The sequence below is a fragment of the Octopus bimaculoides genome, chromosome 6 (assembly GCF_046866305.1).
Source record: "Octopus bimaculoides isolate indiv1 chromosome 6, ASM4686630v1, whole genome shotgun sequence".
NCBI classification, from domain to species: Eukaryota; Metazoa; Mollusca; class Cephalopoda; order Octopoda; family Octopodidae; genus Octopus; species Octopus bimaculoides.
In genome coordinates this window covers 26009507-26036164 of record NC_142933.1, presented here as the reverse complement: position 1 = coordinate 26036164, position 26658 = coordinate 26009507, and the positions used below count along the sequence as shown (strand labels likewise).

The 26658-nt window shown below is 37.6% G+C and overlaps 1 protein-coding gene across 2 annotated transcripts in view; it reads left to right on the top strand.

Annotated features, from left to right (window-relative positions):
- LOC106873671 (corrinoid adenosyltransferase MMAB) overlaps window positions 1-25271 on the top strand; it is an 88721-nt gene extending 63450 nt beyond the window's left edge. For both annotated transcript variants that reach the window (XM_089353621.1, XM_089353620.1), the window contains one exon: window positions 23091-25271. In XM_089353621.1, the coding sequence (XP_089209747.1) occupies window positions 23091-23178 (88 nt within the window). In that variant the 3' untranslated portion in view covers window positions 23179-25271. The remainder of the gene's footprint in view (window positions 1-23090) is intronic.
- Window positions 25272-26658: the final 1387 nt, after the last annotated feature.

Here is a 26658-nt window from a genome sequence, read left to right as displayed (position 1 = left end):
GTGTGTGTGTGGGGGGGGATTGGTGGATGAGGCAGATATGCTGTCAGAGTTGGGGGTGGATGGACTAAGGCAGCCCCTATGGAAGTTGGAAGAGTGGATTCTGTGATGTGAAGCATGAAGGGATTATGTTGTGTGTATGTGTGTGTGTGTGTGTGGTGAAGGGAGTTATTGTGTTGTATAGGGGCTGGTATGGGTAGATGAATGGGGTGCATGGTTATGGATTGTTTACCCAGAGAGAGTGTCATGTGATGTTGAGGGTGGCGTTGGTTGGTCAGGTGATTTGGGGGGGTAACAGGAAGAAATGAGAGGTGTGTGTGTGTGTGTGTGTGTGTGTGTATTTGTAGAGGATTGGTTATGTAGCTATGTCTATGTGTGCACGTGTGTGTGTGTGTGACTTGTTGGGAAACTTTAGTGTGTGTGTGTGTGTGTGTGTGTACATCCTTCCAACTTCCTCATCAGAAAACATCGTTGCTATTATTGCCACCACCTACAACAAGAATACTACCAAGGAAATAACATTAAGTTACATCATCATCATCATCATCATGACTATTATAAATAATGTTGTCATTATGTACTAATGAGAGAGCTTCTATTATATGGTTGCTTGACTTGCTGGAAATAGCAGTCAAATCTTCTTCAAACCACATTCTGCCATTTTGAGTAGGGCAAGGACACATAATGTACTCTTAAAAGAGGCAGGATGGTCACGGTTGGAATGTCTTTTAGGTTTGACATAAGGCTAAGCAACAAGATTGTCATCACCATTACCATCAGTGTCATCATCATCAATATCATCATTACTCTTATAAACAAGCCAATAAGGAAAGCTTACATGATTGCTTGACATGCTAGAAATAGCAGCTAAATCCTCCTCAAATCACACTGCACTTTTCATAAGAAAAAGAAAGACATGTTGGATAATGTTGTCCTAGACACACTTATCATCGTCGTCGTCATCATCATCATTATCATCATCATTTTAATGTCCATTTTCTGTGCAGGCATAGGTCATATGAAATTCATGGATGACATATTTCCAAGTAAGTTAATATTTCCCCCCACACATTATGGCAGGACATGTTTCTGCAGATGACCAGAAATGAGAGACACCACTTGTAGGGCAGTGCCACTTGTTTATATATCTATTGCATGATGCCCAAACACCATCCTCTACTGGTCTTATAAAAAAAACGCCATGTTAGAGAATGTGGTCCAGTAGTTAGAGTATCAAGCTTACGATTGTGAGGTTGTGAGTTCGATTCCTGGATTGGGCTGTGTGTTGTGTTCTTGAGCAAGACACTTTATTTCACGTTGCTCCAGTTCACTCAGCTGTAGAAATGAGTTGTAACATCAATGGTGCCAAGCTGTATCGGCCTTTGCCTTTCCCTTGGACAACATTGTTGGCGTGAGGAGGGTAGGCTGGTATGCATGGACAACTGCTGGTCTTCCATAAACAACTTTGCCCAGACTTGTGCCTCAGAGGGTAACTTTCTAGGTGCAATCCCATGGTCATTCGTGACTGAAGGGGGTCTTTACTTTTTTTTTACACATGGTTACTTAACTGGGGACTACAGCTGCTGCTGCTTATAATTGCTTATGGAGAGAGAGAGAGAGAGAGAGAGAAGGTAGATGAGATGACAGAGAGAGAGAGAGTGGGAGTAGATGAGATGACAGAGAGAGAGAGAGTGGGAGTAGATGAGATGACAGAGAGGGTAAATATGATCTTCTCATTCAAACTTTTGAATTTGAATTTCTACAATTTTGAATTTCTGTATTCATTTTACATTTTGAACTTGAAAAAGACAAGCAAGCTGTTGAAATATCGTTCAAACCAACAAACAACCTATTTCATTCACATTTTGCTCTTCGTATTGTCTATTTACCATTGTGAAGAATTACGTCAATCCTTTTAGAATATAATAATAATAATAATAATAATAATAATAATAATGATAATAATAATAATAATAATGATAATAATAATAATAATAATGATAATAATAATAATAATAATGATAATAATAATAATAATAATAATAATAGACATTCTATCTCTACATCTCTTTTCTTGCTCATATTTCCTCCTTCTTGCACTATGCTTACCTCTCATTCCCCAATCTTGTCCTCATGGCTCTGTTTCTCTGTATCATTGCTATCCGGTAGCCCCATCCCCCCCATCTATATACCCAGGTTTTTACCACTCACCGCATTCCCCTTCCCCACTCTCTATTCACGCTTCTTGGCAATGTCCTGTTGCTTACATTATGACCTTTGAACCTTAGGGGTATGTCCTGGCACTTGCCACCATCTATATCTTTTCTTTTACTCAACCATCACATTTACATTCTGATCCCCATCCCTTGTGAGTACACCTGGCACTTTGCCACCATCTCTATCCTGCTGCCTCTCACCATCACTCTCCTTCTCCTGTGCTTCCCTCAAGTTGGGTAGCCATGTATCTCCTTTAAGGCAACTCACCTAATTCTGTCCTCATTCCTGATCTCTATCTCTCTCTCTCTCTCTCTCTCTCTCTCTCTCTCCCTCTCTCTCTCTCTCTCTCACTGGGTGATCTTGTACTTCCTCTACAATAAGACACCTGTTTCTGTCTCTCTGTCTCACTGTAACCTTTCATTATCTGAAATAAGATCCCCTCCTCTCTCAAAAGATTTTTGTCTTGCAAGTAACTTGGTGACCCTGTCAGTGCAGGTGCCACTTAAAAAGCATCCAGTCCACACTGTAAAGTGGTTGGCGTTTGGAAGGGCATCCAGCTGTAAAAACCTTGCCAAAACTAACCTCGCTTGTGCTATGTAAAAAGCAATCAGCCCGCTCTGCTGGGTGGTTGCTCTTAGGAAGGGCAGCCAGTCATAAAAACCCTGCCAAAACAGACACAGAAGTCTGGTGCAGGCCCCTGCCTGGCCAGCTCCTGGCAAACAATCCCTCCCATGCCAGCATGGAAGGCAGACATATATATTATATTTGTTTCAGTCATTTGATTGCGGCCATGCTAGAGCACCATCTTTAGTCAAACAAATCGACCCCAGAACTTATTCTTTGTAAGCCTAGTACGTATTCTGTTGGCTTTTTTTGCTGACCTGCTAAGTTACAGAGATGTAAACACACCAACATCACCAAGCACTAGTGGGGGACAACAAGCACACACACACACACACACACACACACATATGATGGGCTTCTTTCAGTTTCCGTCTACTAAATCCACTCACAAGGCTTTGGTTGGCCCGAGGCTACAGTAGAAGACACTTGCTCAAGGTGCCACGCAGTGGGACTGAACCTGGAACCATGTGGTTGGGAAGCAAGCTTCTTACTACACATCCACACTGCACCTATGTATATATTATATATATATATATATATATATATATATATATATATATATATATATATATATATATATATATATATATATATATATATTATATATATATATATATATATATATATATATATATATATATATAATGCAAATATGTGCAGCTACTCTGGTTAAGTAATCTCTAAACTTATAGTCTCAACCCTCTCATCATTACTACCTCTGGCCATCTATCACCAGTACTACTTCCCCAACTGACCCAGTCATCTCTAATACATCATCTCCATCACCACCAGCTCTGCAACTATCTTCACTTACATTGCCATCATCACCACCATCATTGTCATGCAAACCAACTACTACTACTACTACTACTACTACTACTACTATTACTACTACTACTACTACTACTACTACTACTACTACTACTACTACTACTACTACTACTACTACTACTACTACTACTACTACTGCTGCTGGTGCTGCTGCTGTTACTACTACTACTACTACTACTACTACTACTACTACTACTACTACTACTACTATTACTACTACTACTACTACTACTACCATTAACACCCACCATGGTTATCTTTCTCATCATCATCATCATCATCATCGTTAACATAATCATGACAGCCACAACCACCACGTACATCAACTCCTTCCTACATCACCATTGCAACCACCTATGTCAACACCATTAGTCTCATCATGATCACCGCCACCACCACCACCACCACCACCACCACCACCATTATCATCATTACTATCATCACCACCATCACCTACATCATTATCCCCTACTAACACCACTACTGCCATCATCATCATCATCGTCATCATCATTGTTACCACTGCTACCATTACATCATATGACCATCATCATGATCACCATCACCACTTTATCACTGTACCAACAATATTGTTGTAGAAAATGTCAGTGAAGTGACTTTGACATTTATCAACTCACTACTTCTCTCCTACTCTCACTCTCCCTCCCACTTCATCTTTTTTACTCTCTCTCTTGTAAGCGAATAAACACAAACACACACATACCAACACACACACTCATTCACACATACCTGTGCATATCCAACTGGCACTCGGTTGGTTATAATGACAAGTGTTCCAGTTGATCCGATCAATGGAACAGCCTGCTTGTGAAATTGGCTGAGCAATCCACAGACACGTGTACCCTTAATGCAGTGACACAGAGTTTGACAAGGGTGGCCCCTTGTAAAACAAGTACTACACATTTTTACCAGCTGAGTGGACGGAAGCAACATGAAATGTACAGTGCAATATTTTTAAGATGTTTGACTGGCACCCATGCCAACCTCTCCTTCATTGGACACTAAACACAGCTTGCGAAGACCTGTTGGGGCAAGTGAGATCTAAACTGAATCAAATTCGATGACTGGTACCCGTGCCAGTGGAGCACTAACAGCACTATCCGAGTGGGATCACTGCCAGAGCAGCAGTCTTGCTTCCGTGCCAGTAGCACGTAAAAAGCACCATTTGAGCACGATCGTATCCAGCTTCACCTGACTGGCACTTGTGCTGGTGGCATGTGAACAAAACATTGGACTGACTCCTGTGCAGGTGGCACATAAAAAACACCATTTGAGCATGGCTGTTGCCAGTACCGCTGGACTGGCCCTCATGCCGTGGCACATAAAAAGCACCCACTACACTCTCGGAGTGGTTGGCGTTAGGAAGGGCATCCAGCTGTAGAAACATTGCCAGATCAGATTGGAGTCTGGTGTAGCCATCTGGTTCGCCAATCCCCAGTCAAATCGTCCAACCCATGCTAGCATGGTGAGCAGACGTTAAATGATGATGATGATGATGACTGTTAAGCGTATTGCACTATACTGCTCTCTGCTACACTATGGATTCTCTTTCGCTTTTCTCTTTTACTTGTTTCAGTCATTTGACTGCAGCCATGCTGGAGCACCACCTTTAGTTGAGCAAATCAACCCCAGGACTTATTCTTTGTAAGCTTAGTACTTATTCTATCGGTCATTTTTGCCGAACCGCTAAGTTACGGCGACGTAAACACACCAGCATTGGTTGTCAAGCGATGTTGGGGGGGACAAACACAGACACACAAACACACACATATATACATATACATATATACGATGGGCTTCTTTCAGTTTCTGTCTACCAAATCCACTCACAAGGCTTTGGTCGGCCCAAAGCTATGGTAGAAGACACTTGCCCAAAGTGCCACGCAGTGGGACTGAACCCGGAACAATGTGGTTGGTAAGCAAGCTACTTACCACACAGCCACTTCTGAACACACCTATCAGTTGTGTTCTTCTCCATTTTATAAACCATCCACACATATATATATAGTTGGTCTTTTAATTAGAAGTTTTAAATTAAAATTTCTCATTAGAAGCCATCTAGGTTGCTGATGACTTTTTAATTAAATTTCTGATTAATGATTTCTCTCTTTACTAGCCATTTGGTTGGTAATAGCTGGTTTTTAATTGGATCTCAAATGGCTCTGAGGTTAAGGTACTGGACTGCTAACTAGCTGAGCTGTGAGTTCTAATCTCCACTGATGTCATTGGCTTGCTTTTGATTGATGTTTAAGGCTTTAGCATTCAGATTACTTTGTAAAGCTTATCTGTTCACATTGTTTTGATTTAGTCATTCATTATCTCATTGCTTTGAGATTTTGGTGATGCAACTGTTTATTTTTAGAATGACAGTATAGGATAGGTGTGAGATCACAGATCTGGCTTGTGGAACATAGAACTGGTAGAATATTTTGGCTGGATATGGCCAGTTTAAATGCTAAGGGATTACAGTAAACAAATTTACTTACTTTTTGTTGTTGCTGTTGTTGTTATCAGTACCATGTCGGTTCTGATTTAGCTGACCTGTGATCAAAGATATTCAAACCAAGACCATCTCATAGTCTGGTCAGTCATGTGATCATCATCATCATCATCATCATCATCATCATCATCGTTTAACATCCGCTTTCCATGCTGGCATGGGTTGGACAGTTTGACTTAAGGCTGGTGAGCCAGAAGGCTGCACCAGGCTCAATCTGACCTGGCATAGTTTCTACAGCTAGATGCCCTTCCTAATGCCAACCACTCCTGCAGTGAAAATAGGTCCCATGAATAAACTTCAGGGATCTGGTATTCAAGTACTATTTTTTTCCACCTTGTTTCACATTTATGTACTTACTCTGGTATATATATATATATATATATATATATATATATATATATATATACATACAGATAAACAGCTGTTGAGTATTCCAGTTATTCAATCAGCTAAAAGCTGTACTTATTGAATTATATTGCAAGTGGCTGAGTATTCCATAGACACTTGTAACCTTTGAATAATTCTCAGGCAGCATCAATGTGATACAGTGTATGACAAAACTGGTCCTTTCAATTACAGGTATAGTCCATTTGGTAGGATTCCACATAGTTTCTGTTTATTCAGTTTGACTCACAAGATTTGGGTTTACCTTAGACTGTCACGGAAGATAATTGCCCAAGAAACTTGCCCTAGTGTTTCATGATAGAAATATGACCTCCTTAACCACTTGGTTATTCCTGCAACCAAAACCACTAATAGGCATGCACATGCACTCACATACGCGCACGCGCGCGCACACACACACACACACATACAGAGGCTTCCACATTATTTTCCTCTACCGATTTCATTCAAGGCATTTGTTGGTCCAGGACTTTAGTGGGAGACTCTTGCCCAGTGTGCCATACAGTGGATTTGAACCTGAAACCACATGGTTACAAAGTCAGCTTCTTAACCACACAACTAAGCCTCCACCTATATATGTATGCATGTGTGTATGCATTTGACTGTATGGCATGTGTGTGTGTGTTGTCCACATTTTTAAATAGATTTTTTCTCATTCTTACCATTGGTGGGATCCACTTAGCAAATGTGGTCATTAACTAATGGCTTGTGTACACACAATTATTCATAACCACACTGTTAGTCCTGTTGTTTTCAGTGTCTGGTCATTAACCTTGCAGCACCATTATCTAAATTTTGTTTATGCCTGTTATAATTCTATTTACATTCTCTGTAAGAAGAACTGTTGTTTGTTAGGCAGCTTGTAATGTGAGGTAAACAATCTTCTTACATGATGCTTTTAATGACAACAAAATAGGTTTGGTTCAGTTCCCATTTGAAGCTGCTGAAAGCCCTGAAGTTTATTCATGGGAGCTATTTTCACTGCAGGAATAAATACATGTTTGATAAAAATATTGTGTATGACTTTCATATATGAATTTATTTATAAACCATGCCGATGTTGATATATGTATATATGTAGGGGTGCTATACTGTAACAAACTGTCTTCACACAATATGCTTGACCGGGGGTGGGATTGATTTGGCTAGGTTGAATATAGGTGTGGTATCTTTGCTGTGAGAGAGAGATTTTCACAATTCCATGTCCTACTAAGAAAAAAAAAAGAAATTTGTATCCCATGCCCCACCACAATTTTCCCAGATCCCACTGGTGGGGGTGTGTGCCCAGCATTGGGAATCATGAAAGTAGAGCATCCAGCCATAAAATCTTGCCTTAAATAATTCCTTGTCTAACCTATAATGGTAAAGAAAAACAAACATTGAAATGAACATGAAAATAAATTAGCGAATTTATAAACAATATTGAACTAATACTCTATTCAGTAATTATTGGATAAGATTCTGGCTAATTACTTGTCAAAGAAATGTCATCTCCCATTTCTAGGTGATTGGCCAATGGAAGGAAAGAGTAGTGTGGTCTTTTATTAAATCTTCAAATTTCAAACGCTTCCCCTAGCTGCTCACTTGTTGAGGATTTGGTTTTGGTTTCTAATTAAATCCACAAATAATAGATTTTTCCCTTGACATTTTCCTTGGTCTGGTCTTAAATTAAATAATTAAGAAATGACATCTTCTGATAACAGCCGGTTGTTGTTGGTAGTGGTGGTGATAGAGGTGTGGTGTGTGTGTGTATTGTGTTTTTTCAGAATGTTCTTTAATAAAATCTTTAATTAAAGTCACATAATTAATAGCAGTGCAATACTGTTCATTTCTATTTTTAGATTGCTCTCTGACAGCTAAGACTGTACTTTTATATGTGTGTGTATGTGTGTGTATTTTATATGTAGGCATGAATCTTTTATCATTTATTTGCTTCAGTCATTTGATTGTGGCCATACTGGGGCACCACCTTGAAGGGTTTTAATTGAACAAATCAACCTTAGGACTTATATTTTTTAAAGCCTAGTACTTATTCTATTGGTCTCTTTTGCTGAACCGCTAAGTTAAGGGGACGTAAACACACCAACATCAGTTGTCAAGCAATGGTGGAAGACAAACACAGACAAAAAGATAGACAGACAGTTACACACACACACACATACACACACGCACACACACACACACACACACAGATTTGATGGGTTTCTTTTAGTCTCCATCTACCAAATCCACTCACAAGGCTTTGGTCAGCCTGAGGTTATAGGAGAAGACATTTGCCCAAGTTGACATGCAGTGGGACTGAACCTGGAACCATGTGACTGGGAAGCAAACTTCATACCACACAGTCACACCTGCACCTATAAATATCAAAAGTATTTGGAATTAAATTCTGAGCTGAAAGGGGGCACCTGAGAATGAATTGGGGACCTCTCTCATGTATGTATTTTGTATGTTGGCATGTATAAAATTGTATGTATTTTATAGCATGGTTGTTGCCAGTGTCACCTGACTGGCTCCCGTGCCGGTGGCACGTAAAAAGCACCATTCAAGTGTGGTCGATGTCAGTACCACCTGACTGTCCCTTGTGCCGGTGGCATGTAAAAAGCACCCACTACACTCTCAGAGTGGTTGGCGTTAGGAAGGGCATCCAGCTGTAGAAACTTTGCCAGATCAGATTGGAGCCTGGTACAGCCTTCTGGCTTTCCAGCCCTCATTCAAACTGTTCAACCCATGCCAGCATGGAAGGCAGACATTAAACGATGATGATGATGATGATGATGATGATGGTGATGATGATGATATGATGATGATGTTGGCATGTATAAAATTGTGTGTATTTTATATGTAGGCATGTATGGATGCCTGCACACGTTTGTTCTACACTTAATTGCTGTGTAAGTTTGATGGTCTCTTGGGATAGCAGTTAATCGTTACTCAATGAAAGTTGCCTGTTGTCACAGTTGTTTGGCACAGATGTCTAAGTAGTTGGGACATTTTAGATCTCAGTAATTCTTCATCCTTTCCATGTAACTAATCGAGGGGTCTCTTCCCTATTCTTTTTATAGAATTGATACTAGTTTTGCTTCAATTCAAAAGTCCACTGAAATTCCTCTTGATAGTTCCAGGGAGATATGGAATGAAGTATTGAAGGCTGATCTCAAAATGCTGAACCTTACAAAGGAGATGACAGAGGACTGAGATGTGTGGCATGTTGCTGTACTCAAGAAGTCCAACCCACCACAACAGAATTGATACCCTAAAACCAAGGTACCATGTAAAAAATCATTGGTGTAGGTGCTGGGACCATGTAAAAAGCGCTGGTGATGGTGTTATGTAAAAAACACCCAGTACATTTTGTAAAGTGGTTGGTGTTAGGAAGGGCATCCAACTGTGGAAACCAAGCCGAAACTGAATATGGAATGTGATGTGGCTCCTGGCCTTGCCAGTTCCTGTCAAGTCGTCCAACTTATGCCAGCATGGAAAAATGGACATTAAATGATGATGATGAATTCCACCAACTACAATAGCTGACCCCTATCTTCTCTCCAACCATGACATATATAGTAGTAATCCTATGTATTGAGTTTCAGTTAATTTTCTTCGCTTGCTTACTACTATGATCTTCCAGAAAAAAAAGGTGCCTCTTTGCATTTATCCAAATAAGGTAACCAGTTATATTTGCTGGGCTTGTATTAATGGCAAAATTTCTAAGGGATAGTATTTATTACAGAAAGATGAATGGTCTCCTTATGCTGACATGACTGACTTTGACCCCATTTTGTGTGTGTGTGTGTGTGTGTGTGTGTGTGTAAGTGCAGTGTTGCCTGTGTGGTAATAAGTTTGATTTTCAACCACAAGAGTCTGGGTTCACTGCATCCTGGACAAGTGTCTTTTGTTATAGCCCTAGGCTGACCAAAACCTTGTGAGTGAATTCAGTAGATGCAAAATGAAAGCAGCCTGACATGTTTATCTATCTTTACATATGTATGTATGTATGTATGTATGTATGTATGTATGTATGTATATATATGTGTGTATGTATATATATATATATATATATATATATATATATATATGTATGTGTGTATGTGTTTGTGTGTCTGTGTTTGTCCCCCCCCCCCCCCAGCAACATCGCTTGACAACCGATGCTGGTGTGTTTATGTCCCCGTAACTTAGTGATTCGGCAAAAGAGACCGATAGAATAAGTACTAGGCTTTCAAAGAATAAGTCCTGGGGTCGATTTTCTTGACTAAAGGCGGTGCTCCAGCATGGCTGCAGTCAATTGACTGAAACAAGTAAAAGAGTAAAAGAATAAAAGAGTAATTCCTCAAAATCAATGTTTTTTTTTTCTTTCTGAATCCAGTTGAAAATCAAGGAAGCTGTTACTTATGCAAAAGACACTTAGCTCCATGCTTACAAGGTGTTAATAACACACACACATACACACCACATATATCAGTATCCTCATCATCATCATCAATTTCATGTTCACTTTTTCCATGCAGACATGGATTCTATGACATTTCTTGTAGTGTTATTTTATGTCTAAAGGCCTTTTCTGGTGTCAAATAAATATTGAACTCTAATTGAATCAAAATTCTAATTACGTTATAATAAATACTTAAAATTAATGTTTACTAATATAAGTCACACACACACACACACACACACACGTAGATATCATTATCATCATCATCATCATCATCATCATCATCATCATCATCATCATCATCATCGTTTAATGTCCGCTTTCCATGCTAGCATGGGTTGGACGATTTGACTGAGGACTGGTGAAACCGGATGGCAACACCAGGCTCCAATCTAATTTGGCAGTTTCTACAGCTGGATGCCCTTCCTAACGCCAACCACTCAGAGAGTGTAGATATATACAAATGGAAAATGGATGTTAAATGATGACAATGACGATAATGAATAAAAGAATATATAATAGGTATGCATGTATGTACATTTGCATACATACTCACAGACAAGGGATATGTAGACACAGGCACATTTGCACATAGACATGTATATTCCTGCTACTATAGTGGTACAAACAAACCTACAAACACAAAGATAAACATTCAACTATACACATGTATATACATACACGACTTGCTACTTTATCATTTCTTATATATAAGTTGCAGAAAACAGTGTGTCTTTCATGTTTACTAGAATATATATTTGTGTGTGTATATACTCTTTTACTCTTTTACTTGTTTCAGTCATTTGACTGCGGCCATGCTGGAGCACCGCCTTTAGTCGAGCAAATCGACCCCAGGACTTATTCTTTGTAAGCCTAGTACTTATTCTATCGATCTCTTTTGCTGAACCGCTAAGTTACGGGGACGTAAACACACCAGCATCGGTTGTCAAGCGATGGTGGGGGTACAAACACAGACACACAAACATATATATATACATATATACGACGGGCTTCTTTCAGTTTCCATCTACCAAATCCACTCACAAGGCTTTGGTCGGCCCGAGGCTATAGTAGAAGACACTTGCCCAAGGTGCCACGCAGTGGGACTGAACCCAGAACCATGTGGTTGGTAAGCAAGCTACTTACCACACAGCCACTCCTACGCCTATATGTGTATATATAGATACATATATATGTTAATATCTCTCAATCTCTCTCTCTCTTACTCATGTACACACATACACACACACACACATGAAGAATTCTTTGTTTGTTGACCAAAGCCCTGGTTATTTTTACTTTGACCGATCCTTGATTCTTAAATATTCAAAACAACATCTTGAAATAACCAATTCTTCTAATGTATATATGTGTGTGTGTGTATGCATTCATGTATTTATATGTCTGTATTCACTCACATAAACACATACACACAAACACTGAGACACATAAACACATGTATGTGTACACACACACACACACACACGCGCGCGGTCACTCTCTCTCCCTCTTTGTTTCTCACACACATGTACATTCTCTCTCTCACATACTCTCACACAAACATGCTTTTCCCCTCTCTCACTTTCTCACACACATGCTTTCTCTCTCTCTCTCTCTCTCTCTCTCTCTCTCTCTCTTACACTAATGTGAGGTGTGTGTGTGTGTGCCTGTGTTTATGTATGTATACATGTATGAAGAAAGCTAGTGAGAAAGATGATTGAAGGGGAAGAAGAAAAATATTGTAGGAGAGATCTTGAATAAATAGGAAGTCTCAGATGAAGAGGAGGGGGAAGAGGCGAACAAAAAATGAAGAAGAAAAAGAGAATAAATGAATGAAAAATAAAAAGAAAACTGATAAAGAAAAAGGAAGATGAAGATGTTTGAGGAAGTAATGGTAATGATTTCAGACAAGCAGAAAATGACAAATTGTTGTTTCTGGAAGAAAGAAAGAGAGAGAGAGAGAGAGAGAGAGAGAGGGGGGGGGAGAGAGAGAAAGGTGTGTGTGTGTGTGTGTGGAGAGTATTATGATCAATTACATTAATACCAGTAACTAACTGGGGGATTTTATTTTTATTTTATTGACTTCAGGAAAGATGAAAAGGAGGAGAATTGACTCTGGTATGATTTAAACTTGACACTTAACTAATTAACACAATAAAAGGAGTGAAAAGATGCTGGTGATAGTGATGGCAGTGATGATGATGATGGCGATGATGATGATGATGATAGTAGTGGGGAGGGTTAATGTTTATTACATTCTTAACTATTACTAAAGTTCTTGACCCAGGTCAGGGTGGAAGTGTGTGTGTGTGTGGGGCATCGACTCCTCTCCAACTAGGAACCACATTGTTTTCAGGCTAAAAGTTAGGTTGTTTACATAATTACTCAATTTACAAAAAATGAATTATTGTTGTTCTTCAAGTAATTTGAAATATCTGGGCTAATTAATTATCATCATATATATTTTTGTTGTTGTTTTTATCTTTCTATGTTTTACTTCAAATTTCATCATGTGGTCAGTGTTTGCCTTCATTTTTCTCATTGTCTTCTACTTCATTGTTTGTTTATATATATATATATATATATATATATATATATATACTCTCTTTTACTTGTTTCAGTCATTTGACTGCGGCCATGCTGGAGCACCGCCTTTAGTCGAGCAGATCAACCCCAGGACTTATACTTTGTAAGCCTAGTACTTATTCTGTCGGTCTCTTTTACTGAACCGCTAAGTTACGGGGATATAAACACACCAGCATCGGTTGTCAAGCGATGGTGGAGGGACAAACACAGACACACAAACACATACATACATACATATATATATATACATATATACGACGGGCTTCTTTCAGTTTCCGTCTACCAAATGCACTCACAAGGCTTTGGTCGGCCCAAGGCTATAGTAGAAGACACTTGCCCAAGATGCCACGCAGTGGGACTGAACCCGGGACCATGTGGTTGGTAAGCAAGCTACTTACCACACAGCCACATATATATATTATATATATATATATAATAATAATAATAATAATAATAATACAAATAATATGTGAGTATATGCATATATACGTACATGTATGTACATACCTACATCTACATGTATATATAGATGCATATCTGGGTACAGGACGTCGCAAAAAAAAAGCGTGGATAAAATGAAAAACAGAACATAAACAGAGCACAGAAAACAAACAGGCCACATAGAGAACATTTCCTTCATCAGCTACCACCATTCTAAACTAAGCATATATACACACACACAAATTTATTTATATATATATATATATAGATAGATACACATATATGTGTGTGTGTGTGAGTGTGTGAGTGTGTGTGTGTTTGTGTAATAAGTGTGGAATATTCACAGCGTTAACTTCTTTGGAAGGAAAAGTACTTCTTTTAAAATTAATTATATAGATATACCACACAGACACATGTACACACACACACACACACACACACACACACACACACACACAGAGCATACATGCACATACAACCCCCCACCACCACCACCATCTGAGTGTAGGAGAGAAGCCTGACCTGTTGGTAATTAAAGAATGGCATTACCATTATCCTAATTATTGTTTCTGGTCTTTCAAGTTAGGGAAGTTGGCATGACTGCCTGGCAACCTACAGATGGATGTCTAATGGCTTGTCAGTAGAATATGGCACTGCACTCAGTAACCCTTTGCTTCTGAGACCAGTTTTGTCTTTGATTCTACATGCATAAGCATGTATGTATATATGTTGTTATAGTGTGTGTATGTATTTGTATATGTATATAGGTGTATATATGGGTGTGAATGTAGATGCATGTGTTTATGTATTTGTCTAAATATATCTTTTCGTCTGTGTATCTGTGTATACATGTTTGTGTGTGTGTGTGTGTATATATCTATATCTCTATAAATATAAATATATATATATATATATATATATATATATTTATATATATATATTTATATATATATATATATATATATATATATATATATATATATATATATATATATATATACATATATATGTATATATATATGTATATATATATATATATATATATATATACATATACAAATACAAACATGCACACATATATGTACATACATACACATAGACGCACACATGCACATGCATATATGCATTGTGTGTATGTATGATTCCTACACACACATGTACACCCACTTACTCCCATGGTGAAAACTGGAAATAATCAAACCCATGTGTTTATGTGTTTTTATACACTGACGCACGGTCATACACAAGGTGTTTTGAGGGAATCAGAAACTGCCCCCCCCCTGCTCCCTCTAAGATTTTTGGCAGTGACTTTCAGTTTCATCTGGATTTGGCCTTGTCTAACTACTGGTGACACTTTGAAGTCACTATCATAGATTTATTTGTACCATCTGAAGCATCTGAAGCATGGTATTCTTTAGTTAATGTTCAAAGTTCATACTAACTAATTAAAACAAACATCCTATGAATATATATATATATATAGGCGTGGCACCCGCTATGGACTTGTGAGTGGATTTGGTACACGGAAACTGAAAGAAGCCCGTTATATATATATAAATATACATGTGTGTGTGTGTTTGTCCTCTAACATCATTTGACAACAGATGTGGGTGTATTTATGTCCCAGTAACTTAGCGGTTTGGTAGAAGGAACTGATAGAATAAGTACCAGTCTTAAAAAAAATAAGTGCTGGGGTTGATTCATTCAGCTAAAATTCTTCGAGGCGTTGCCCCAGCATGGCCACAGTCTAATGACTGAAACAAGTAAAAGATGGAATACATATATATACATATACAGGAATGGCTGTGTGGTAAGTAGTTTGCTTACCAACCACATGGTTCAGGGTTCAGTCCCACTGCATGGCACCTTGGGCAAGTGTCTTCTACTATAGCCTCAGGCCGACCAAAGCCTTGTGAGTGGATTTGGTAGACGGAAACTGAAAGAAGCCCGTCGTATATATGTGTATATATATATGTATATGTGTCCCCAACATCGCTTGACAACCGATAGTGGGGTGTTTACATCCCCATAACTTAGCGGTTCGGCAAAAGAGAATGATAGAATAGGTACTAGGCTTACAAAGAATAAGTCCTGGCGTCAATTCGCTCGACTAAAAGGTGGTGCTCCAGCATGGCCACAGTCAAAATGACTGAATCAAGTAAAAAAGTATATGTATATATGTATATATATGTATATATATATAATATATATATATATATATATATTTATATATATATATATATAATATATATATATATATATATTTATATATATATATATATATATATATATATATATATATATATATATATATATATATATATATATATATATATATATATATTTATATATATATATATATATATATATATTTATATATATATATATATATATATTTATATATATATATATATATATATATATATATATATATATATATATTCAAGTCCCACATGTTTATACTCACAAATATTTATAGATAAATAGGGCACATTCTAGTTGAAATATTTCAACAATTATCTCTTCATATTATATTCAGCAACAACACCACAACAATACTACTACTACTGCTGCTGCTACTACTACTACTACTACTACCACCACCACCACCACCACCACCACTACCACCACCACCATCACCACCACCAATAATAATAATAATAATAATAATAATATTATTATTTTTATTATTTGATGTTGGTTATGATGGTTCTTAATAAGAAACAAGTGTTGAATGTTGAAAGTGTTTGATGAAGAGGAGATAGCACCAAGGTTTTTATGGGTGGTTTGCTCACGTGCACACACACACACACACACACACACACACACACATGTGCTCACAGAGAAAAGTGTTTGTGTGTATCAGTGATGTGTTTATTCTCTTCTTTACAAAATCATAAGGGTACTTGATATACACTTCTTGTTGAAGTGTGTAGGTTCTGCTGTTTATATCTGGTCAGTAGGTTTAAGATCCTGTATTTTAAAATTTGTCATCATCATCATCATCATCATCATAGCGAAAGTGCATGGCTTAGTGGTTAGGGTATTTGGCTAATGATCATGATGTCGTGAGTTCAGTTCTCAGCGATGTGTTGTGTTCTTGAGCAAGACATTTTATGTCACATTCCTTCAGTCCACTCAGCTGGTGAAAATGAGTAGTACCTGTAATTCAAAGGGCCATCCTTGTCACACTCTGTATCACATATGGATTCACATATGGAATTATGCACTTACACATCAATATTATTCAAATTAAATTGTTCAACGAAGGAGTCCACAATGTTAAAAGTGAATTCGGTGTTTCTAATGAATGGAGTATGTTGAATTTATTCAGTTTCCTTTACATATAAGCCATTCATTTCTGTTATTCAGCATCAGTGTTGCCTGTACAACCACACACACACACACACACACACACACACACACACACACACACACACACATGAATAAATGTCTTGTTGTATGTGTTGCTAAATGAGTTCAGAGATGTGTGAATGGATGCATCCACTGAAGAGTGCTTGTTTGACTGTTTGTAATGGCCAAGAATTTCTATGGTTTTGTATAGTAGGAACACCAGTGCATGCTTATGTGGTGGGTATCATTATGCTGTCTGCTCCTGTGACTAATCTTGACTGTCTGCCCTCACCTCTACTCTTTACTAAGTCATTTTTACTCTCTACCAAACTTTAAAGCACTGAAGCATTCTGAAATTATGGTAAATAGGCTTGTTTTTGTCAAATGGATTGAACCGGTGAATGAATGTGTCAATGTGCATATGTGTATGTCTATGTTTCTATGTATGGGTGTATGTTTGTATAATTGTATATGCACATATATATATATATATATATATATATATATGTGTGTGTGTGTGTGTGTGTGTGTGTGTGTGTGTGTGTTTGTGTGTGTGTAGACACATGTATGTATATGTGATTGTGTGTGTGCATATATATATATATATATATATATGTATGAGTGTGTGTGTATAGACACATGTATGTGTAGGTATGTGATTGTGTGTGTATATTTGTGCATGTGCATAAATATGAGTGTGTGTATGTATGTCTATGCATAATTATTTGTGTATCTTTTTTTTCTCTTTTAAGTTTTGTGTCTGTGATGGAAATGGATAAATCTTTGAGACATCTTTAAGTCTGGCAGTAGGATTCTCTTCCCCTCCCACCCCTGAGAATTCTTTTGGCAAAAAGTTGATGTCAGTATGTTTAGTAATGTATTTTGTATGAATGAGTGAGAGACACATTTACACTAGCCACACACACACACACACACACACACACACATGCTGTATACATATATGGTTACACACAACCGCACAGTCCAATACATAACTCACTGCACACAGACGTACATAGATTCACTGTACACATTTATAGACACATATAGTCACATTGTATACACAACACACAGATGTACTATACTCACACAGACTCACTGAACATATGTAAATACTCACATACATCCACTCACACATGTAGTCACATTATGCATGAACATAATACATACACAAATATACTGTACACACATAGAGCCACAATACATATATATAGAGTGAAACATACACATATATAAGCATGTATAGATAAAAGTACAGGAAAATAAATGAATCCTCACTCAGTTTTGACTGAGTTTACTTGCTCAGTCAATGGAACTACCTCAGACTGATTTATAATGTGACCAGCCGAGTATTCCACAGTATGTGTATGCTGTCTGATGTCGCTAGTTTCAGTATTTATTTGTGTCTCATCACTATCATTTACTCAATGTTTGTTCACAGAGAGGATGTTGGTTTATTACTGTTTATAGCAGATACAGTGGAGGTGCGATGGCCCAGTGGTTAGGGCAGTGGACTCGCAGTCGTAGGATCATGGTTTCAATTCCCAGACTGGGCATTGTGAGTGTTTATTGAACAAAAACACCTGAAGTTCCACAAGACTCCGGCAGGGGATGGTTGCGAACCCTGCTGTACTCTTTCACCACAACTTTCTCTCACTCTTTCTTCCTGTTTCTGTTGTACCTGTATTTCAAAGGGTCAGCCTTGTCACACTCTGTGTCACGCTGAATCTCCCTGAGAACTACGTTAAGGGTACATGTGTCTGTGGAGTGCTCAGCCACTTGCATGTTAACTTCACGAGCAGGCTGTTTCATTGATCGGATCAACTGGAACCCTCGACGTCGTAACTGACGGAGTGCCAACCACCATAGCTGATACAAACTCATACAAAATTGAATAGATCTGCTAAGTGTGAAAAATAATGATGCAAGCATTGGCAACCTGAATTAATTAAAATAAGCATTACACAACAGTTAGATTAATTAGAAATATGAGGAAAAGTTATAAGTGTGTTATTAGTAAACATATGGTAGTTAGCCTTGGATTGATGGTTTTGGCATTATTGATTAATAAAATGTATCTGTGTATATATTTTTTATATACATTGTGTACATATACACAAATTGATATCTTTGAGTAAAATATATGTATATATTTTGTATGTATACCTTATTTTGTTTTCATGTGTTACATCATTTATTTCACACACACACACACCTACACACCATCATTATCATTATAATCATAACATCCCCTTTTTCCATGCCAGCATGGAAGGCAGATGTTAAATGATGATGATGATATAGCTTGATGCCTTTCTTGTCATCAACCTTCACCTATTTCCGAGCAATGTCATATTTCACCATGGTCAGACATATTTTCACAGAATATTGGAAATGGATGACATTCATTTACAACACTCATGTGATGTCCAAGACAAGGAGACGCAAACATACACACACACTCACATATATATATACATAGACATATATGATGGGCTTCTTTCAGTTTCCATCCTTTCACAAGGCTTTGATTGACCCAGGGTTATAGTAGAAAACACTAGCCTAAGGCACCATGTAGTGGGATTGAACCAGAAACTACATGGTTGCATAGTGAACTTCTTAATCACACAACCATGCCATGCACCTATATATATATATATATATATATATATATATATATAAATATAATAAAGGAGTTACGATGTTATATTTATCCTTGAATGATGTGTAAAGAAATTTTGATTTAAGCCTCTTAATGAATTCTTTATACTGAAAAATATGTTCTTTTGAATTTATACGTTTTTGCGTCGTAACTCCTTTATTATTATTAATATAACCAAAAGGATCGATTCTTGAAGAGTCTGCATACCTTCACTGTCGTTTTTTTCTGCTATTTTGGTGATGATTTTTTAAGTTAGCTTACCAATTATTTTTGTTGGTAGTTAATTTAAAATATATTGTTATATATATATATATATATATATATATATATATATATATATATATACTCTTTTACTCTTTTCACTCATTTGATTGTGGCCATGCTGGAGCACCGCCTAGGGAGGAAATCGACCCTAGGACTTATTCTTTGTAAGCCTAGTACTTATTCTATCGGTCTCTTTTGCCAAACCGCTAAGTTACGAGGAAGTAAACACACCAGCATCGATTGTCAAGGACAAATGTTGTGGGGGACAAATACAGACACACAAACACCCACATATATGTACATATACATATATACGACGGGCTTCTTTCAGTTTCTGTCTACCAAATCCACTCACAAGGCTTTGGTCGGCCTGAGGCTATAGTAGAAGACATTTGCCCAAGTTACCATGCAGTGGGACTGAACCCGGAATCATGTGGTTGGTAAGCAAGCTACTTACCACACTTGTTAGCTGCCTACACTTTTTTCTGCAAAATAGGGGTAGTTTATCCTGTTCAGGCTATATTATTTGCTTTATCCTGCGTTTGAGAACTTAAAATCACTTCTTTAACTTTATAAGACATCTTGACGCTTCTAAAAGCAAACTTCGTTTGTTTATGTTTATTGTAATTTGAATTTAACATAATATTATGTATAGAGCACAAATAGTCTATACTGTACAGAACAAGGTGGAAATATCTGATATATACTTGCAAATGGTTTACATAACAAAAAATGATTTATGAGATTGCCCAAATTAGGACAATGAATAATGAACCTGTGTAAGCAAATTGTTATGATACCTGTGTAAATAAATACTTCACAGAAATACATAGAATTATTCTATTATCCAAAATGAATTTGTAAGACTGCTCAATAGGAATGTAAAATATCATGTTTAGCATGATTAATTAGCTAAAAGGAAGAGATACTCAAAAACAAAATCTAGTTTCATAGACATGAGATATCTATCATTAATACCCAGTTTAAAGTTTTCCCATAAAGTATGGCAATTCATGCTGTCTGACTGTAGGCAGCCTCACACAAATTATAAATCTTTTACTATTTTCCACTGATGCAGTCTTCCTTATACTTTGGCATGTATTTAATTGCCAGAAACATGCTTACCAGTGGACTGGATATTGAAAAAGTAGATAGCTTGTTTCTTATTTCTTCACCACCCACAAGGGGCTAAACATAGAGGGGACAAACAAGGACAGACAAATGAACTAACTTGATTACATCGACCCCAGTGTATAACTGGTACTTAATTTATCGACCCCGAAAGGATGAAAGGCAAAGTCGACCTCGGCAGAATTTGAACTCAGAACGTAGCGGCAGATGAAATACCGCTAAGCATTTCGCCTGGTGTGCTAACGTTTCTTATTTCATTATTGCCCACACTGGGCTAAACATAGAGGGGACAAACAAGAACAGACAAATGGACTAAGTCGATTACATTGACCCCAGTGCGTAACTGGTACTTATTTTATCAACCCGAAAGGATGAAAGGCAAAGTTGACATCAGCAGAATTTGAACTCAGAACGTAACGGCAGATGAAATACCGCTAAGCATTTCGCCAGGCATGCTAACGTTTCTGCCAGTAGATATCTTGTTTCTGTGGAACTGGATTGGTAACAAATTTTCTTTCCACATGAAAGTTAGATTGTATGACACTTGTAGATGAAGTGTGATACTGCATGGTAGTGAAACATGGATAATGAATGTGGGCAATAAGCAAACCAGCTGTTGCTGTGAATGTTTCTGATTTATCTCAACCTTGTTCTGCATGTCTGATAAAATGAGGTGAGCATACACCCCTACATGTGTAGTGTCAGTGTGCATGAATGATGGAGTCCAAATGAGCTGACAGAGAAAAAAACTGAATATAACAGTGAATCATATATTTGCAATGGTATGAATATATGAGCAAAAGCAAAAAAAAACCCCATAAAAACACCCCTTCTTCAAATCACAGGAGGGATATGTTTTAACAAAGGTGTTATTAGTCTAACACTTGAAAGGGAAGGGAATGAGTTTTTAATGTTTCAAATGCTAGTCCTTCAACAGAAAAATGAGAAAGGAGGAATGGTGATGGAAAGAAGAAGAGGGAGGAGAAGAAGTGTAAAGGAAAAGAGAGAGAGAGAGAGAGAAAGGGGTAGGAAGAAAGAGATAAGTGGTCACAGATTAGGTGCAAAGTAGAGAACATTGAAAATGTCCACACATATCATCTCTCCTGTTTATATCTATTTCTGTTTTGTTCTTTTTTCCCTCCTACACACATTACTACACACAATGTAATGTTGTTGTTGTTGTTGGCACTCTGTCGCTTACGACGTCGAGGATTCCAGTTGATCCGATCAACGGAACAGCCTGCTCGTGAAATTAACGTGCAAGTGGCTGAGCACTCCACAGACACGTGTACCCTTAATGTAGTTCTCGGGGATATTCAGCGTGACACAGTCTGACAAGGCTCACCCTTTGAATTACAGGCACAACAGAAACAGGAAGTAAGAGTGAGAGAAAGTTGTGGTGAAAGAGTACAGCAGGGTTCGCCACCATCCCCTGCCGGAGCCTCGTGGAGCTTTAGGTGTTTTCGCTCAATAAACACTCACAACGCCCGGTCTGGGAATCGAAACCGCGAGTCCGCTGCCCTAACCACTGGGCCATTGCCCCTCCACATACATACATATACTACACACATATATAAACTACTCTGCCTTCTCCTTTTAATCTGTTATCTGCTTCATTTTCTTTGCAGACTTAGTGATTTCCTGTTCACCGTTGCCAGGTACACCTGTATGAAAGAGGGAGGAGAAGAGACCATTTACAAAAGGCCTGTTTCGTGACACTTACACCATACTGCACTGCACTTGAATTGTGCAGTGCATTGTTTCAAGACAGATGCACCATGTGCTGCTACAAAATTATTTCTTCTGGTGCATCACAGAGTTTATCTATTTTATTTTTCTCTTCATCTGTTTGGCAATGCTGTACACATCCTTGACAACTATGTCAAATATTAGGTTTGTTTCAAAGGTTGACCCTCTCTCCATGACCATCACTTTGAGTCAATTTATGAATTAATATAGAAAAAAAAACAACAATAAAAAGACAATCCACTAAATTTTCTGCTATCATTTACCATCATTTTGAAGCAATATATGAATAAAAAAAAACACTAAATTTCCTGCTGGAAATCTAGATATAGGATTCCCTGAAGCCAAATCTTTGTTGATTTGACAGTGGTAGTGATGAAGATAATAATAATAATAATAATAATAATAATAATAATAATAATAATAATAATAATAATATGTCCTGATGCAGTACCAGGCAGTGGCTCTCATGGCTTCTGATCTCAACTGATTTGAAGTGTTATGTACATTGTTTTGTCTTGGTATAAAAGATGGGCTACAGCAAACATTCTGCTCAATACCACAGATTTGCTTGCCAGTTGTTTGACCATAACCATTTGAGTATGTCCCTTGGTGGCTGATGATATATGCATCTCTGATCACAAGCAGAAGTAGTGGGGGAACATTGTAGCCATGTATGTGAGAGGAGTTCTTTGGGGTTTGGATAATTCATGTCTGGAAACAGGGGTGTTTCGTTCAACATCCTGAAACAACCCTTATACAGGGACCTTTTGAACAGAATGGGCTACTCGACCTGATGAAAATTCTATCTGGGCCCCACCTTCGAGGCCATGCACTGTTTATCTTGATATGAGATCACCATGTCGTGCACATATGATTGTGATGCATGTGCCTGGTATACCCTTATCAGATGGGTTGTCATGATGGGTATACTAGGCTTTGTATATTTTACCCCTGTTTCACTTTGATGGCATGCACTGCTCTCTCACTCAATAATAATAATAATAATAATGAGGAGGTAGAGGGATTATGTTGATGGTATTAATGGTGGTGATTATGATAACAATGACAGTGATGGTGATGACAAGGATGGCAATGATGATGAGGAGGAACAAAGTAGGAGTAGTAGAAGGAGGGAGATGAGGATGAAGAGGATTGTGATAATTCCCCACTTAGGCACAAGGCTACAAATCCTTACAAAGGATACAGCTTGAGTAAATTGACCCCTGCACTTCAGTGGGTATTTTATTCTGTAGAACCTCCCATATGGAAAATAAAAATTATGTTAACCCCCTCACTCTGAAATTAAATTTAATGGCTATTTCAGATGTTAAATATCTTCCAAAAAATAGAATTGCTATTTCCTGCAAGTCACATTGCCTCAATAAATCTGACAAATCTCATCAGAAAATAGTTTCAGACATGACATTCTTCAACGAAAGATGGATTGATATATAAAACAGCTTTCTGCTGTTAAGGGTAATGACATTTTGAGTGCATATATCTGTCCGATTTCTGTAGTAAAAGGGTTAATGATATTTATTATTTGGTTGTGAGGATAATTAATTAGGCAGTGCCACCCCAGTATTTGACTGGTAAATTTGTTTATAAAACTCTACATAACAGAAAGAAAGTATAGCGGCAGCAGCAACAACATTAGTAATAATAATAATTTCTTTTGTTGTCATCACCACCACTACTGCTGCTGCCGTTGCCACCACCACCACCACCACCACCACCACCGCTGCCGCGGACTTTTTTTTCTCAATATTCAATTTCTGTACATCCAGTTTCCAACACTTAACTCATAGTACCGTGGTTGGCCCAGGGCTATAGCAGAAGACATTTGCTCAAAATGAATTTTTTTTTTTTTTTTTGAGTTTGCTTTATATTCTTACAAAAGGTTAAATTAAATTTCTTCGCTAATATCTAAAATATTTATATTAAAAATAAAATAAATTTACAATTATGTATCATTGCAATTCTAAAAAACATATGTTAAATAACATGATTGTGTATAATTAATTAAACTGATTGTTTGTTATAAATGACTTCACATCATTCTTGAAATGTTTCTGTTCTTATTTTACATCACTATTAAGGCTTAAAGGTTTCCAAAGGAGCAATTACTGGTTCATTGTGTTTCTGATTTCGATGATGAATGGGCCTCATGGAAGCAGTGACAGGTGACCGTCAACTTTGGCAACATACTATGCTTGAGTTGACATGTCAAGCCAAGTGAGACCATAGTCATGGCTGTTACCAGTGCAAGTCATTGACACCCATGCTGGTAGCACATAAAAAGCACCAACTACACTCTTGGAGTGGTTGGCATTAGGAAGGGCGTCCAGCTGTAGAAACCTTACTAAATCAGACAGGAACCTGCCACAGCTCCCCAGCTTACCAGTTTTCGGTCAAACCGTCCAACCCATGCCAGCAAGGAAAACGGACGTTAAATGATGATGAAAATGTTGAGGGAGTCTCTGAAAAAATATTTTTAGTTTTATTTTATTTTTCATGTTGTTTACATCTTTCACCAATACTCCTCATTGAAAGATATACATACATGTGCATGTACCACATATATGCACACACAAACATGTGTCTTATACAAACACACACATTAACGAGCTTCTGCTCAGTTTCTGTCTACTTGCATGATATTAGTCAACTTGAAGCTATATTAAAGGACAATATCAATGTTGTGCATTGATATTGAAACCAGCACCTTGTGGTTGTGGAGCAAACTTCTTATCCTCACTGCCATACCTTTACCTAGTTAAAAAGAAAAGTCTTCTTGCTGTTTAGTTCCAGCATTGGGTGAACAAACCATTGTTCATTAAATGTTTTATTAATCAACTGTTATAAAAATATACTTGAGTGAATAAACCTTGGATGTACAAAATTTTGTTTAGTAAACAGAAAGTGAACAAAACTGGTTAGCAAAATTTTGTTCATTAAATGTTCACTGGATGATCCTTGGAGAATACAAACCTTAGGGGTAAAACTCCTTGTATTCGAGGAATGCTTGAATTTGCGTTTGGCACTGGTGGTTTGTATTGGTGAAGACATCCATTTGAGGTCTGGCACAATAGAGGAAGAGAGCTATGTACCAGGAGTTGGTGTAAGAGTGCTCCAATGATGAGTGGAAAAACGAAGGGTGGCAGTTGATGGTTTGCAGGTGATACCCTGAGTAAAGCCTGTTAAACCCTGGGCATTACAGAGGAGCATCAAGAACAATATAGAGGCAGCTGAGAGAGCATCTAAGTCAGTGCTTCTCAAATGGGGTCCACATAGCCCTTGGGTGTCCTTATAAGATTTTGTTGTTTAAATCTGTGCAATAAATTGCTTCTACAATGCACAAAATAATTTAACAATCTTTTAAATACAATTCTTAATAATATTTAATTATGAAAATTTGATAGGATTTTTAAAACAGAATGGGTATAA